Source organism: Lagenorhynchus albirostris, chromosome 6 (assembly GCF_949774975.1).
Source record: "Lagenorhynchus albirostris chromosome 6, mLagAlb1.1, whole genome shotgun sequence".
Classification (NCBI taxonomy): Eukaryota; Metazoa; Chordata; class Mammalia; order Artiodactyla; family Delphinidae; genus Lagenorhynchus; species Lagenorhynchus albirostris.
The window spans coordinates 5970837-5985113 of NC_083100.1; the positions used below are offsets into that span (position 1 = coordinate 5970837).

A 14277-nucleotide genomic window follows, 5' to 3' on the forward strand; every position below is an offset into this window, starting at 1 on the left:
AGAAGAAACAGTCTCATGAGCAGGTGGCCATCTATGGGACAGGCCTTGAAGAAAGCCAGAAAAATCACTCCCAAAACACAAAATCCTGTCTTCCCAGGGTTCCCAATAACTGAAATGAAATCATTCTAAATTACACCGACATCTGTTATTTTTGCTTACTCACCCCCATTAGCCCTTTAGGGAACAGATGCCTGTTTTTTCTTTGGGAACCACCCCTCCCCAGGTTTAGCCCCTGGGCCCCATCCATCAGTGTGTTCCATCCCTCTGGACAGTAGTACTTGGTGCAGGGCTGGGCCGGACAGGCCAGAGAGATGTGTCCTTCGGGCTTTTGTCCCAGTTCTTGGGAAAGAGATGCACCTTTTTCTTTCTAGGATCTACACCAAGGATGTGAGCCCAGGGCTGCCAGTAGGAAAACAGAAGAGAGATGGAGAGAGACGTGGTCTAAAGGCTTCTTTTGAGCTCCATGGCTTCTGGCCATGCCTGAACAGAATCGTAATCATGAACTTTTCCATTACGTCAGTGAATATATTTCCATTTTTGTCCAACTCACTTTGAGTTGAATTTCTTTCACAGCTGAATTCAGGTTGCTTACAACTTCATTCCCCATTAAATTAAAACAGTGTGTGGGTGGGGTGTGGAGTGAGAGAGAGCACACAGGCCCTCAGCCCTTGGCACTGGGCTTCGAGAAGGCAGTGCGCATGTAGGTTCCGCCTTGGCGAAGTCAAGCGCCCGGGCCTTGGTCTCCTCATCTGGCAGCTTGGACAGAATGACCCACAAGGCCTTTTCCAGCCCTGGACCCAGTCTGGGAAACTGCTACCACCACGGGGGTTCCAAAGGAGGGATGGCTGCTCCTGCCATCTACATGTGGTCTTTTCACATGGTTCAATGCCAACAAAACTGCCTATTTTATCATAGCTTGTGAAACGAAGGTGGTAAAGGAAAGTATTTCTATTTGGGGTTTTACTCATAAATGGTTATCATTTTCATTTCCAGCCCCCTAGACCCCATTTTCATCTCTCTGCCTCATAAGCTGGAGTTGGGAAGAAGCCACCGTCCATTCTGCCTCTGCTACTCTTCCAGAGCAGCTCTGCCCCAGATCTGTGTGCATCTGAAATGCACGCGCAGTCTCCTTGGCACCTGGAGAGGATGAGCCTTGGTCGTGTGTTTACAAACCAGAATAAGACCACTGAATTGGAGTGAGGGGAGATGGAAACCGGGGACTGGGCACTGGTGTTTGTTACCTACGGTGCCACCGACTCCAAGCTCCTGACACGTTTTGTTTCAGGCCCAAGTGCGTCTACAGGGCCTAGTGCAGGAGGAGTGGTTTACCTGTGGGCAGGTGATTCTCAGGTCTCAAAGTAGGGTGGTAGAGGGTGCTCTCCCGAGATGCTAACACTTGACCTGGCATGTCAGCAGAGTCGGTGGAAACACAAATAAGGCAGCTAAAGGGGCTGTCTGGGACTGGTGAGTCGTCGGAGCTACCTGGGGCAAACAGGGTCTCCTTAAGCCGAGGTTTGGATGTGTGCATCGCTGCCGCCAGGCAGGAAAAGCTAGGCCTCCGGGGCACCCCGGGCACAGGCCTGCGCCCTAAGTGCGGCGGTGGCCCGGTGGAGCCCCTTGGAGCTCTGGCAGGGAAGCGAGCCAGGGCATCGCGAAGGGCCAGGGTCCTGGGCACCGCACAGGGCGCGAGATTGGAAACGCGCCCGGGCTGGCTCACTGCGGACAGCGCCCTCCTTTCCCCTCTCTTGGGGGTCGGGGAACCTGACCCACCGCCCTCTCTCTCCGGCGGGGCACTCTCACCCCCGCCCCGGACGCTCCCCAGCCCCTCGGGCAGAGCTGCCCCGGCCCGCCTTGCCCTGGACTCCGAGCCGCGCCAAAGCCCACGGAGCCTAGACCCCCCGGACCCTCTCCCCGAGGCCGGCTGCACCGCCCATGGCTGCAGTCCCGCTGGCCTGGGATCGGGGGGCGGGGAGTTCCGGGAGCCGGGAGCTATTTTTACAAGATGCGTCAGTGGGCCGAGGAGGAAGAGCCTGCTCCGGGGCCCATTGTCTGGGCGCTGCGCGGGAGGGGACGCCGGCGGCGATTTCGAAAGCTCCGAAGGGCGCGAAAGCGGCGGGCCGCGAGGGGAGGTCCACGCCCCACCCAGGGCCGCGGGAGGGGCGGGGCCATTGGGGCGGGGCGGGGCCCGCGAGGGGCGGAGCCGGGCGCCCTCCCGCCGCGGCAGGCTGGCGGCGGCGGCGGCGGCGAGGGGACGGCGGGGACAGCGAGGCGGCCGCGCCGGCAGCAACAGCCGGGGAAGCCCACGCCCCGCCTGCGCCTCCGAGGCGCACCCCGGGAGCGGGAGCAGCCCCGCGGCGGCACCGCCCAGGCAGAGGCGAGGGCCTGGCACCCGGAGCCCCAAGCCGTCGGCCGCGGAGAGCCCGGGCAGCGGCGGGAGCGCGGGGGCGCGGCCCGAAAAGGCGCAGAGCGAGCCGGGGCCGGGGGAGGGCGCCGGGCGCGAGCATCTCGCGCCGCGGCAGCGGAGGCGGCTTCACGGGAGACAAAAGCCCGCCGAGAGAAGCGATGCCTGGCCGGCGCGGGCGCGGGGGCCGCGGCGTCTGAGCGCGCCGAGCCGTGCGCCCCGGGGACGCCGAGGCTCGGCCGGTGCCGGCGGCCGAGGGCGGCAGGCGGGGCCCAGGTGCGCCCAGCCGCGTCGGGCCCGTAACTGCTCGGGGGGCGGCGCCCTCCCGCCGCAGCCGCAGTGGCCGGCGCCGCAGCGAGGAGCCATGGGCAACATCTCTTCCAACATCTCGGCCTTCCAGTCCCTGCACATCGTCATGCTGGGTTTGGACTCGGCCGGCAAGACCACGGTGCTCTACCGGCTCAAGTTCAACGAGTTCGTGAACACGGTGCCCACCATCGGCTTCAACACGGAGAAGATCAAGCTGAGCAACGGCACGGCCAAGGGCATCAGCTGCCACTTCTGGGACGTGGGCGGCCAGGAGAAGCTGCGGCCGCTGTGGAAGTCCTACAGCCGCTGCACGGACGGCATCATCTACGTGGTGGACTCGGTGGACGTGGACCGGCTGGAGGAGGCCAAGACGGAGCTGCACAAGGTGACCAAGTTCGCCGAGAACCAGGGCACGCCGCTGCTCGTCATCGCCAACAAGCAGGACCTGCCCAAGTCGCTGCCCGTGGCCGAGATCGAGAAGCAGCTGGCGCTGCACGAGCTCATCCCGGCCACCACCTACCACGTCCAGCCGGCGTGCGCCATCATCGGCGAGGGCCTCACCGAGGGCATGGACAAGCTCTATGAGATGATCCTGAAACGCAGGAAGTCCCTCAAGCAGAAGAAGAAGCGGTAATGCGCGCGGCAGCGTTCCGAGTCGGTGGGGGACGAGCGAGCGAGTCAGGAATGAATGAATGAAAGGCTGGATGGCCGATCGAGAACCCGCGCCCGCGAACAAAGACAGCGAACCAAAGCGACGCTTCGACTTTTTAAAGCGGAATGCAGGACTAGTGACTCGACCTGGGTATGTAGGCAGACTTGCCAACCTGAGCTCGACCTGCCGTCACCCCTAGCTCAGGGGACCTTTTGTCTGAACGCCAGAGCTGCTGAAGGGTTGGGGGCCCCGCTGGGGAGTGGACGTGCAGGTCCCGCCGTATGCCCTCCTGGCCCAGGTTGGAAGGCTCAGATGTCAGAGACAAAAGCGATTTCTTCCTACTCCATCAGGGCCAGAAGTTCAGGCTTCCCTGCCCTCACTGGGGATCGCACCTGTGAATTTCCTGAGGTATGCGGTTCCCAGAACCCCGGGAGTACCCGTCTGGGGGCATGGTGGCAGTGGGAGGTGCTGGGGGGGACAGCCTCTCCTTGAGCTGTGAAAGCTGGACAATTTTATGTCACAGGGCAGGCCCCTGTGAAGATTCATCTGTCCTGCCCTGGGCCCAAACGAGGTGCTGGTTTGGGCCATCAGAGGACTGCCTGGAACAGTAGGGCAGCCGGAAGGCACGGGGCGCTGCGCTGGCCTCCTCTGGGGAATGCCCGCGAAGAATGCCCCTTTCCTGGTGCTTTGTGGTAGCTTCAGAAGACCAGTTATGTTGAGAACTGCTTTTCAGCCTGGAATCAGACATCTTCCAGATGGTTTGGACTCTGTCCATGTGTAGGTCATTATCACACAAAGAGACCAATAAAAAAAAAATTAGAAAAAAACAAAACAAAAACAAAAAACTGTTGGAGGTGGTGGCCAATGATGCATTTTCTGTTTGCAGAATAGTTAAAGGTGTTTAAAGGGTAAGGCTCTCGACATCAGTGCTGGATGCGGTGTGTGTGTAGATGCAGGGACCTCCCTCTGCACTGTGTAATCGGCATACATTTCTAGCCCCATATGTGTGGAATCTTAAATTCTCTTAGCCTACTGTTTGGCCTGTGTGAGCACACCAGCTGCAGATGTGTGCTGAATGACAGGCGGGTTTTGGCAAGGGGTGTCTCTTGTCATCCTAACCGCTTGATGATGGGTTATGGTTTTCAGACTTTTTTTTTTGTTTTTTAAATCTGCTACGAATGAATACTCACCTTAGAAATAACTCAGTTTAGGAAAAAAAGACTTTGCTTTGCCCTTTTAGATCCCTTTATGCTGCAAGTGGTGACATGTTCAGATTTCTAATTGGTTCATTGTGGCCTATCTGGTTTCAGTATTTTCATTACAGATGTCTCGCTAGAGTATTTGATGTCATGCACCAACAAATAAAAGCCCACCTTGTTGCAAAAGCCGACCTCATGGCATGGATTTAAAGGCGAGGGAAAAGCACAAGGAGGGCCTTCCTAATTCCTTCTTGTGGAAACTGGTTGCAGAGCAAATGCAGACACAGTGAGTGCTTGAGATAAAGGAAAGCCTGTGACGTAATGGTCACCTGTCCTCAGGCTCCTCACGTTTACTTGAAAGAGGCTTTGGAAACAGATCAAGTGAAAGAAGAAGAAATACCTATTTTTAATAATGTAATTTAAAAAATCCTTTATAATCAGGACTGAGTCTTGGTGTGCAGAAGCTGTCATTTACCCTGAAACACAGTATCAAACAGGAAACTTAACGCTTCCTGTGTGATTTTGATTTCCTCTTTGAATCCGTGTTTACAGGTGGAATTATGTTTTTTTCCCCCCACTATGATAAATTTCTTTGCGAAGGAGGCCTTTAGAAATTGAGTATGATCATGTGTGTGAGCATGTGAGGTATTCAAGTTATAAATCCATGCCTATTTTCCACTGCACTCAGAAAGTTAATTTAAGAACCAGAGGTAGAAGTCCCGGCTTCCTGCTTGAAACCCAATTCTCCTATGAAATATTTTAAAAGAAGAAACCTAGCAGGCCATCTTCCTTTTCTCTTTTGTCCGTGTATTTGGTACCCCTCCAATGCTGGTCTTTTTGTAGAAACTCAATAGAGAAAATATAGCTGAGCAGTGTTGAAAAGCCTGCAAGATTTCAGTTTACATATCGACAGCATAGTCACTGATTTCTAAATGGGCTGGTCCCATCATCTGAAGATTCTGTATAGAATTATTAAAAAAAAAAAAATCCATCTTTCTTTATTTTCTTCACATGCAACAATTTCTTAAGCACTTTGACATTTTGGTAGTTCCACACTATTGAGAGAATAATATATTTATTTTGTGACATTGCAGATGCCAAATACTGTAACCTTCTCGTGCTGACAATACTTTGGTTCAAGATCACTGTTCAGATCGTCTCATGCTTTACCAATGATGCGAAATGACTTTGTTTTTTGCATTATCAGTACTTAAGGGTGCAGTCAACTGTTAGTAATTGTGCAGTAGAGCTCTGTGGTGTAGCAACCAATAGTTGAGTCTCAGTTGATTTCTGTAGTGTTTGCCCAAATAATAGCCCATTTCGTCTCTGACCAAATGGAGGAAACACAGGCTAAATCACCTTGGAGCGGTCACCCGGATAATCCCCTCCAACGCAGCCGCTGATTTATTATGCCTCCTGCTCTTGGGAGAATGAATGGGCTCCACATATAGAGGAAGTTGGCCTCCCCACACGAGCTTTTGAAATGTTTTCTCATAGACACAGGGAGGCCAGTTTTGTTTCCGAACGATTCTCTTCACAAAATCTCTGTCATGGTGTTGGGACTATGTCTCCTGGTTTGTTTCCGTTTCTACTGCTGTAATTCTCTGTCCTGATCATCTTCCTCTTTGGGTTCCCGTTCCCTTTTATATGCATATATGATCCTGTGAACAGAAATAAATTATTTATACAATCAAACGTTTGGGGAAATTGTCTGTGGATGGTTTTTCAAGTTGCCTCTCTTTGTTTCTAGGCCTGAGTGGAGGGATGGATCGCAAGATGGTCTCTGCTGTCTGATGGGGTCCAGGGCTGGATGAATCATCTCTGCTTTTTTGGTTTAACTGAGAGGCTCGGATGCAGGAATCTGTGTGCCTGTCCCCCTTATGATACCTGTCAGGGGTCCTCACAAATCCTTGAGGAAAATGGCCTTAATGCCCAGCCAGCGCCAAGCCTCTCAGTTATTAAAGAAGGTCGTGATTGTTAGTCACTTCGAATATGTGATCTGATTATGTAAAATTGGAAACATCTGTGTGGTACTGTAAGCGCAGAGTAGTCACCACGCTGCTCAGCATCTTGGCTGCTCTCTTGGTATCTGGGCTGAGTCCCTCACTCTCGAACCCATCAGAGAGACTCCAGGACCTGAATCCTCTTAAATAGTAGGTACGGTGAGACCGTCCTGCTCTGTACATACCAGCGGGAAAAGGTCCGCTTTCTAAAGAAAAAGTGATTGGGCCAGAATCGGTAGACCCTCTGACTGGTTCAAAGTGTAACTCATGGAGGCCCTTAGCAGACATTAAGCAACGAAACTCATTGATTGGCTGGGTCTTAACTCTGGAGCCAAAAAGCCAGTTTCAAATTCTGAGTCATGCTCACGGCCCCATGAGTTCGCTGAAGCTCCTCAGCCCCTGGACCTCGATTTCCCCATCTGTAAAATGGGCTCATAATGATTGTTGGGAGGATGAAACACAATAGTGCACGTGAAGTGCTTGTAAAGCACCCGAGCAAGGCTTGACTTTATTGTTCACTTTGCAACAGAAGCTAAAGTTTAGGAGCCAAGTTACATCAAAAGGGCACAGACGCCATTTCTAAATACCGAAACCTAAAAACTGCTTATAGGAGTAGAAGTATTAGAAATCAAAAGAAGCAAAAATTGGAACCCTCTTTTTTTTTTTTTTTTTTTTTTTGGTGCAACCTTAATTTAAGGAAGGAATCCCCAAGGAGCCAGGTAATACTTGGTACTTAGATGATATTGTTCATCTTATGTTTTCCAGGAAAGTAAGTACAAATGCACTGACGCCTAACAACTGAGAAGGCTGATTTTAGTCCTAAGCAACTGCCTTATTTTCCCCAATTTGAACTTTCCCCCCAAAGTTTTGGTTCTTCATTTGTAAGCGTTTGCGATAGACAGTAGGTGTCTCGAGTTACTGTTTTCGTACCTTTACATCTGTCTCCAGGGCCTGTGCTCTTGGAACAATTCTGTACCAACATCATAGGCTATTTTGATGTCACATTTGTACGGTAGTAAGGAAGGACAAATTGTGTGCAAAAAGCAGAAGATAAAAGGCCTGAAATGATCAAAAAAGTAAGAACACCCCAGAACTTGATCCCCTTTGATCTCCCAGCTCTCAGCCTGTCCACCTAACCTCTCCCCTTTCCTCCTCTGCGGCCATGTGCACATCTGATGCCCACAATCTGGCCTTGGCCTGCCAGGAGACAAACTGAAGGCATTTCTGTTCTCTTCTCAAATTTGTGTCTTATCTGGAAAACGGCCTTCTCCTTCTGGTTCTCCTGGTTCAGCTGAAACCTTTTTTAAAATAGAATTTGCGCAAGACAATGGAGCACTTTATACATTTGTTTTGCATGGTTTCTGAACTTCAGGGTGGGGCAACTTCAGTCTCTAAGAGGAAACTGCAAACTGAGGGTATCTGAGAAACTGGCATGTGGCTTCTTCCCCAAGATTAGAAGTGAGAATGAAAGAGCTGTGTGGTTTAACCCCACCTAAGTTTTCAGAACATGGCTTGGGTGTTTCTTTGAATGATCTGAACTTCTATGCTGAGGTACTTTCATTGTGTGACAGCACGGCATGAAAGAAATAACCAAAACAAGTCATTTTTTAACCCATCTATAGCATGGGTTTGAGAAGACAAGCATCTCTTTTGCGTTTATGAATTAAAATGGCTCTCACATAGTAATGTTAAGGACAGCTGTGTTTCTATTCCCGTTAGTCCTGTGTAATCATGGTAATAGCCACTGCTAATCCTTATTGAGCACTTCATGTGGGCTGGGCACCATCCCCATGCTCAGTGTTTTATCTACGTGATCTTTTTTGCTCCCAAGAGCCCCAAGAGATCAATTCATGCATCAAATAAATTAATCACCGATATCTGCACTTGTAGACGAAGAAACTGAGGTGAATGAAGATTAGACACCCTCCTCCGAGGTCACTGGCTGTTTAGGGTGGAGCCCAGATTGAAGCCCACGGGTCCCTGAGACCCCGAGGCTGAGCGCTCGAAGGCTCCCCGGCCTGCTGCGCGTGGAGCAGAAGAAAGCTGGGACTCTGCATCCGGGGAGAAGAGGGTGGAGGCTGGTGTCACCGGCCGCAGCATCACCTGCCTGCACCCTCCTGACAGGGGGACCACCACTTCCCACCTCCTCCCCAGAACTCACACTGACAGGCCTGGCCCCAATGCCCGCACCTTGCCTTCCCTTCTCAGAGAACACAGCCCAGTGTCTAGAAAAACACTATCCCTCCTATGCCAGTTTCCATCCTCGAAGAATTTTCTTTCTGGTATTCCTTTCAAGAAACTGTGTTGGGGGAGGAACTGTGTTGGGGGCCATGGCTCCTTGCCTTACACAGGGAGGGGCATTTATATACGCAGGGGACGGACCCTGGGGGTGGCGGGTATCAGTGTTCCCGCATTGGGATCTGAGTCAGCTAACCTCTCAGCCTAGATCCCCACCCCTGCCGCCGCTACCCTGTGCGCCAAGGATGCCTGCCCTGCCCGTCCCTCAGGGTGATTCTAAAGATAACATGAGGTAATAGAAAGCACTGTCCAACCTGCAAGGCGAGTTGAGACACTTGTAAACGTGTGTTCCCCTTCTCTCTGCGCCGCTGCCCTGGCTCCCAGGGGTGTTCTGCTCGTGCCGTTCTGGACAAGCCCGGTATCACGGACACCCTCTTCTTTACCACTGATAAGAGAACTTCCACCTCACAGAGTCAACCAAAGGAGACTTCAAGAAGGAAAACATCTCTCCCTGGGAGATTCAGGGCATAGAGCCTTTAGTGTAAGCTTTTATCAAGTGACTGTTGGGGACCATAAGCCTCCTTACATCTGCTGTTGGCAGAATTCTCACCATTCTACTGGCTATACTCCGATTATAATCATTTCCTGAAATGCTAACTCCCTGTGCAATTACTCTCAATGCCCACGTCTCATAAAAGCTAAAATAATTTCAAGGTATAATTGAGAAGTCATCACGGTAAGTAACGACAATTGAAACAGCTCATTTCGTAGGTATATGTGTGGATCCAGAGATGAACTGTTGCGTTGCTGTATAATTTGAAGGGCACTGTGATGCCACATTCACCATGTAAAGAATGCTGTTAAAACAATATCTACCAACAGTTGTGACCTCCGTCGTGCTGAGGACACTCCACTCCGGGGCACTCAGGGAGATTTATAACATGGTTCTTGTTCTCAGAAGCCTGATATTCTAGCTGGTGCATGAGGGCCAAACTATCAAGTGAGGTGTTTGACTCCAACGTGAAACCAAAGTCATTGCTCCAACCATGGTCACATTTTTCATGCCACATGAGCCTTGGAGCAAAACTAGAAATAAGAACCTGTTACTCTGTGTCCTGATTCACATAAGTTGAAGACGTCCGTTTCTCCTTCTCCAGCTCTTTCTGAGATTCCCTGGGGGGTGGTCACTGTGCTCATGACCGCTGCTTCCCCCATTTCCTTCTTTCCTGCCCCGACCTCTTGTGTGTTTCATAGACATTCCGGCAGTGAGAATCAGCATGGCAGCCAGAACCGCTGGTCCGCAGCGCTGCTGACCCTACTTGTGTCGCCCCAGTCTCAGTGTCCAACAGACATTTCAGTGCACGCTTCCTTAGGGAGGGTCTCCTCGCACGTGTAAGGGACTCAGATGTCTGAGAGCCTGGGGACTATCTGAGTGGCCGGCCCAGGCCCGTCCTAGAATCCTGCTTCTTGTCTGACACTGACTGTTTCCATGACCCTCTCTTGGGTGTCTCAGCCCTCTAGTCCCGTGTCTCAGCCCTCTTCCCAGGAGACACCTCAACTGACTAGAAATCCTGGGACAAATGTGAATCCTAGTGTGGACCCCCAGGACCCTACAGGCAGATGTGTGATCTGTCTTGGATTCAGGTTTCTCCCATAAAATTGGGATTTCCTGCAGAGGTATTGATAATGACCGCTTCTTCCTGAAACTCACTCTGAGTCTTAATTCTGCTCTTCCGGCGTCTGTTTGAGTAGCCGGGATGATGAGATCAGAGGTTGAAGCGTTTGCTTTAAGGTAAAGGCTTCTGAAGCCGACACTGTGGGTAACCCATGCACACCCATGCCTTTTTTTTTTTTTTTTTTTTTTACTTTATTTATTTTTGGGTCTTTGTTGCTGCATGAGGGCTTTCTCTAGTTGTGGCGAGCGGGGGCTACTCTTCGTTGCGGTGTGGTGGCTTCTCTTGTTGTGGAGCTCGGGCTCTAGGCTCATGGGCTTCAATAGTTGTGGCGCACGGGCTTAGTTGCTCTGCGGCATGTGGGATCTTCCTGGACCAGGGATCGAACCCATGTCCCCTGCATCGGCAGGCGGATTCTTAACCACTGCGCCACCAGGGAAGTCCCCATGCCTCTGTCTTCTTTCTTGCTGGCAGACCTCAATTTTGCTTGGGAAACATCCTCTGCCTCATGGCTATGTGCTCAGGGAAAGTGACCCTGTACCAAGTTTAAGGGGAGATTGGTCTGAACCATGAATTTAATTCATTCTTCTGGCCAGTGACGGGCTTAGGAAGGGTCATGTGACATGATTCTGACCAATGAGACTAGAGGAAAAGTCTTTTTGGAGAGGATTAAGTGGATGGACTTTAGGAGTTTTTCCTTAGGTTTTAAAGCTAGACACAGGCACTGTGTAGCTCTCCTTTGCTTCCTCTGAATTTCAGCGAATAAAGATGTGACGCCTGGAGTGGCTGCAGCCATCTTGACACCATGAGGAGAGCCAGCCCACACACTGAAGATGTGTGGGAGAAGGGAAATATGCAAGGAACCTGAGTCTTAGATGATGTCATTGAACTGCTGAAATAACCAACCCTGGGACTGCCCAACCTCAGGACTTGTGGTTATATAAACAAACACATCACCCGTTACTTGAGATTTCAACTACCTGCAGCTACAAATCCTCAACTGATAAGATCCGTCAGACACCATAACCAGCCCTTGATGGTACAAAATATCTAGGGCACTCCACAAGAGCTGCTGTGTTACAGAAACTGCTCCACCACCTCTGTGCCAACAGATCACATGCGGATTGAAACCTGCCTGGATTGGCCCTGGCTGGGGGAATGGAAGGATGGCCAGCTCCACTCAGCTCCGGGTTTAATAAATACCACCATGGAGCCAAGGACATTCCAGCCAGGAGAGTGCAGCACACCTTGAATGTAATTCAGAGTAAGCAGCTGAGAACGCCATCAAATGTTAAGCCCTTTAGCCAGCATTCATTCAAAAGAAATGATTAGCATAATGTTAATTGCTACCATTCATGGGATGTTTGTTTTATGCTAGACAATGAATTAAGCACTCTACAGAGTCATTTCCATTAATCCTCCCTGAAGGACCATGAGGTAGGTCTGTTCATCCTCTCTGCACTGCTGCCTGCCTTCAGTAGACAGACAGACAGACAAGTGGATAGATAGACAACCACAGTAACAGTTAGTGACCACTTATAGAGGGCCAAGCCCTGAACTAAATACAGTGGGCCGATGTCCTATTTGCATTTCACAATAAACATAATGAGATAGGGACTATTTTTGTCATCACCCTCGTTTCACAGATGTGGAAACTGGCTGGACATACTGGGTGTATGGCCAGGGTCACAGCCACGCAGCAGAATGAGATTTGAATCTGGGCAGGCTGACTTCAGAACCCGTGTGCCTACCCCGAGGCAGCCCTGCAGAGCCTGGAGCCGGGGCTCCGCACGTGGTAGATGTTCTAGAATATCTGTGAAATCAACGAGCCCGTAATTGGTGGAGTGTCCCCATCACGGCGGCTCGGAAGGACAGCACAAGGGCTCCCCAAAGCAGCGCCTCTCAAACATGTGTACACACCACTTACCGGGGGCCTGTTACATCACAGAAAATGCACCGGTCTGCCCCATGAAGTGAATATCGCCTGGGCTCTGCCAGCACGGGGTACGGGTAGGGGCACAGCCATACCGGCTGGTTGCTAGTGTGGCCCCAGGTATTCGTGAGACTTATGTGCAGCCTGGAGTACAATCTGTTGCATTTCCAGGGTGCCCCTCAGTAGCCATGACCCTCCTGGCGTCCAAGAGGATCCGTATAATTCCCAGAACGTGAAGACAGTTGACCAGCCCACGGATACCTGCGTGGCAGCAGGTGACGCAACGTCGCAGGAGCGGCTGGCAGCTCGTACCTGCTCCCTTCTGCACGGCCCCTCCTGCTTCCTGGCATCTCTACCGGGGCAGAGCCTCCGTGCTGCCTGGATTGAGGGGGGACCCGGCCCCGGTGCTCCCCAGCGTGACTTGAAGGAGGAGTGGGGCAGTTTTGAGGGGCCGTCCCTTCTCCGTGATGTTGCTTCCCTCTGATTCCAAGATAACGGAAGCGAAAGATGGGAACAGCCCGGAGAGAGAGCAGGGTCACTTCTTCCGGGAGAGTCGTGCTTCTCGGCTGGCACTGACCGTGACGTGAGCTAGACGGAAACCTGTGTCGTGTCAGGCCACTGGGGTTTCAGCGTTGATTTGCTGACTGACCGAAGCTGGCTCTTCTGAGCGCCGTGCACCATCCCGTCCCCTCCACAAGAACCGACACCACGTGACAAGCAGCCGCTTATCTGGAAAGTTGGTGACAGTGAGCCCGCACACGCACAGTTCCCTCTGGAGTTCAGGACTTTGCTCTCAGGGGTCTTGCTCAGTCCCCTTGTCTTTCTGACTCTTCATCACAGCGTGCATCTGCCCACAGGTCCTCCCAGGTCCTCCTAATCTTTTGACATCAAGGGCAGTGCCTCTCCGAGGTCGACATAAAGTTTATTTAAAATGTCAGTGTCCCTGGCCGGTGTATATAATTATACCCACACTGCAAAATGAGACTGAGATTAAAGGGCTTGCTGGGGGTCAGCAGGCAGTCACCTGTCTTGGGAGGTGTACTGGGCTTCTGGGGCTGCTGTAACCAGGGGCCGCAATCTGGGGGGTTTAAAGCAATAGGAACTTATCCTCCCACCGTTCTGGAGGCCAGAAGTCTGAAATCAAGGTGTTGTCAAGGTTGGTTCCTTCCAGGAGGTCTGAGGAGAATCTGTTCCATGCCTCTCTTCCAGGTTCTGGAGGCTGCCAGCCACCGTTGGCGCCCTCGGGCTTGTAGGCGCGTCACTGCAATCTCTACCTCCGTCTTCATCTGGCCTTCTCCTCTGTGTGTCTTCTCCCTTTCTCTTCCCTTATCGGGACACTTGTCGTTGCATTTAGGGTTCCCCCCTAATCGGGATGACCTCATCTCAAGATCCTTAATCACATCTGAAAGACCCTTGTTCCAAATAAGTTCACAGGCACGGCTTCTGGGTGGACACATCTTTCAGAGGGTCACCGTTTAATCTGTATAGAAGGCAGTGAGAGGAAGCATACCCTCAAAGGGATTATTGAAATACTGATTGACCTCAAGCCGGGGGGACTTCGGGTGGCTCATACCCGTTCTATGAAACTATCTCCCATTCAAGTTACACCGACTCAGTAAGGCCAGTGCAGCTGCCCACCCGTGAGCAGGGCATCACCTGTCTTGACGTGTGCTCTGCCCAGTACACTGCTGAGATGGCAGACTTCCTCTTAGTTTTTGTTTGTGTCTTAGTTTTATTTGGTCTTTATTTGTGCTTATAGGAGCTCAATACAGAGCACCCATATATGAAAGAAAGGCAGAGAATGTATTCCCCGAGTGGAAGAAAGCAAGGTAGGCTGCCCTGACCCTTGGGGCTGTCAAACACATGAGA

The 14277-nt window shown here is 51.7% G+C and overlaps 1 protein-coding gene across 1 annotated transcript; it reads left to right on the forward strand.

Moving 5' to 3' along the window:
• The first annotated feature begins 2653 nt into the window (after window positions 1-2653).
• Window positions 2654-6256, forward strand: ARL4C (ADP ribosylation factor like GTPase 4C). Its single transcript, XM_060151790.1, has one exon. It carries the CDS (start codon window positions 2766-2768, stop codon window positions 3342-3344), a length of 579 nt encoding a protein of 192 aa, XP_060007773.1. The 5' UTR covers window positions 2654-2765; the 3' UTR covers window positions 3345-6256.
• The last annotated feature ends 8021 nt before the right edge of the window (window positions 6257-14277 follow it).

Excerpts from the sequence above, each read along its gene's own strand:
- ARL4C (XM_060151790.1), top strand. The coding sequence starts at position 2,766 with ATGGGCAACATCTCTTCCAACATCTCGGCCTTCCAGTCCCTGCACATC.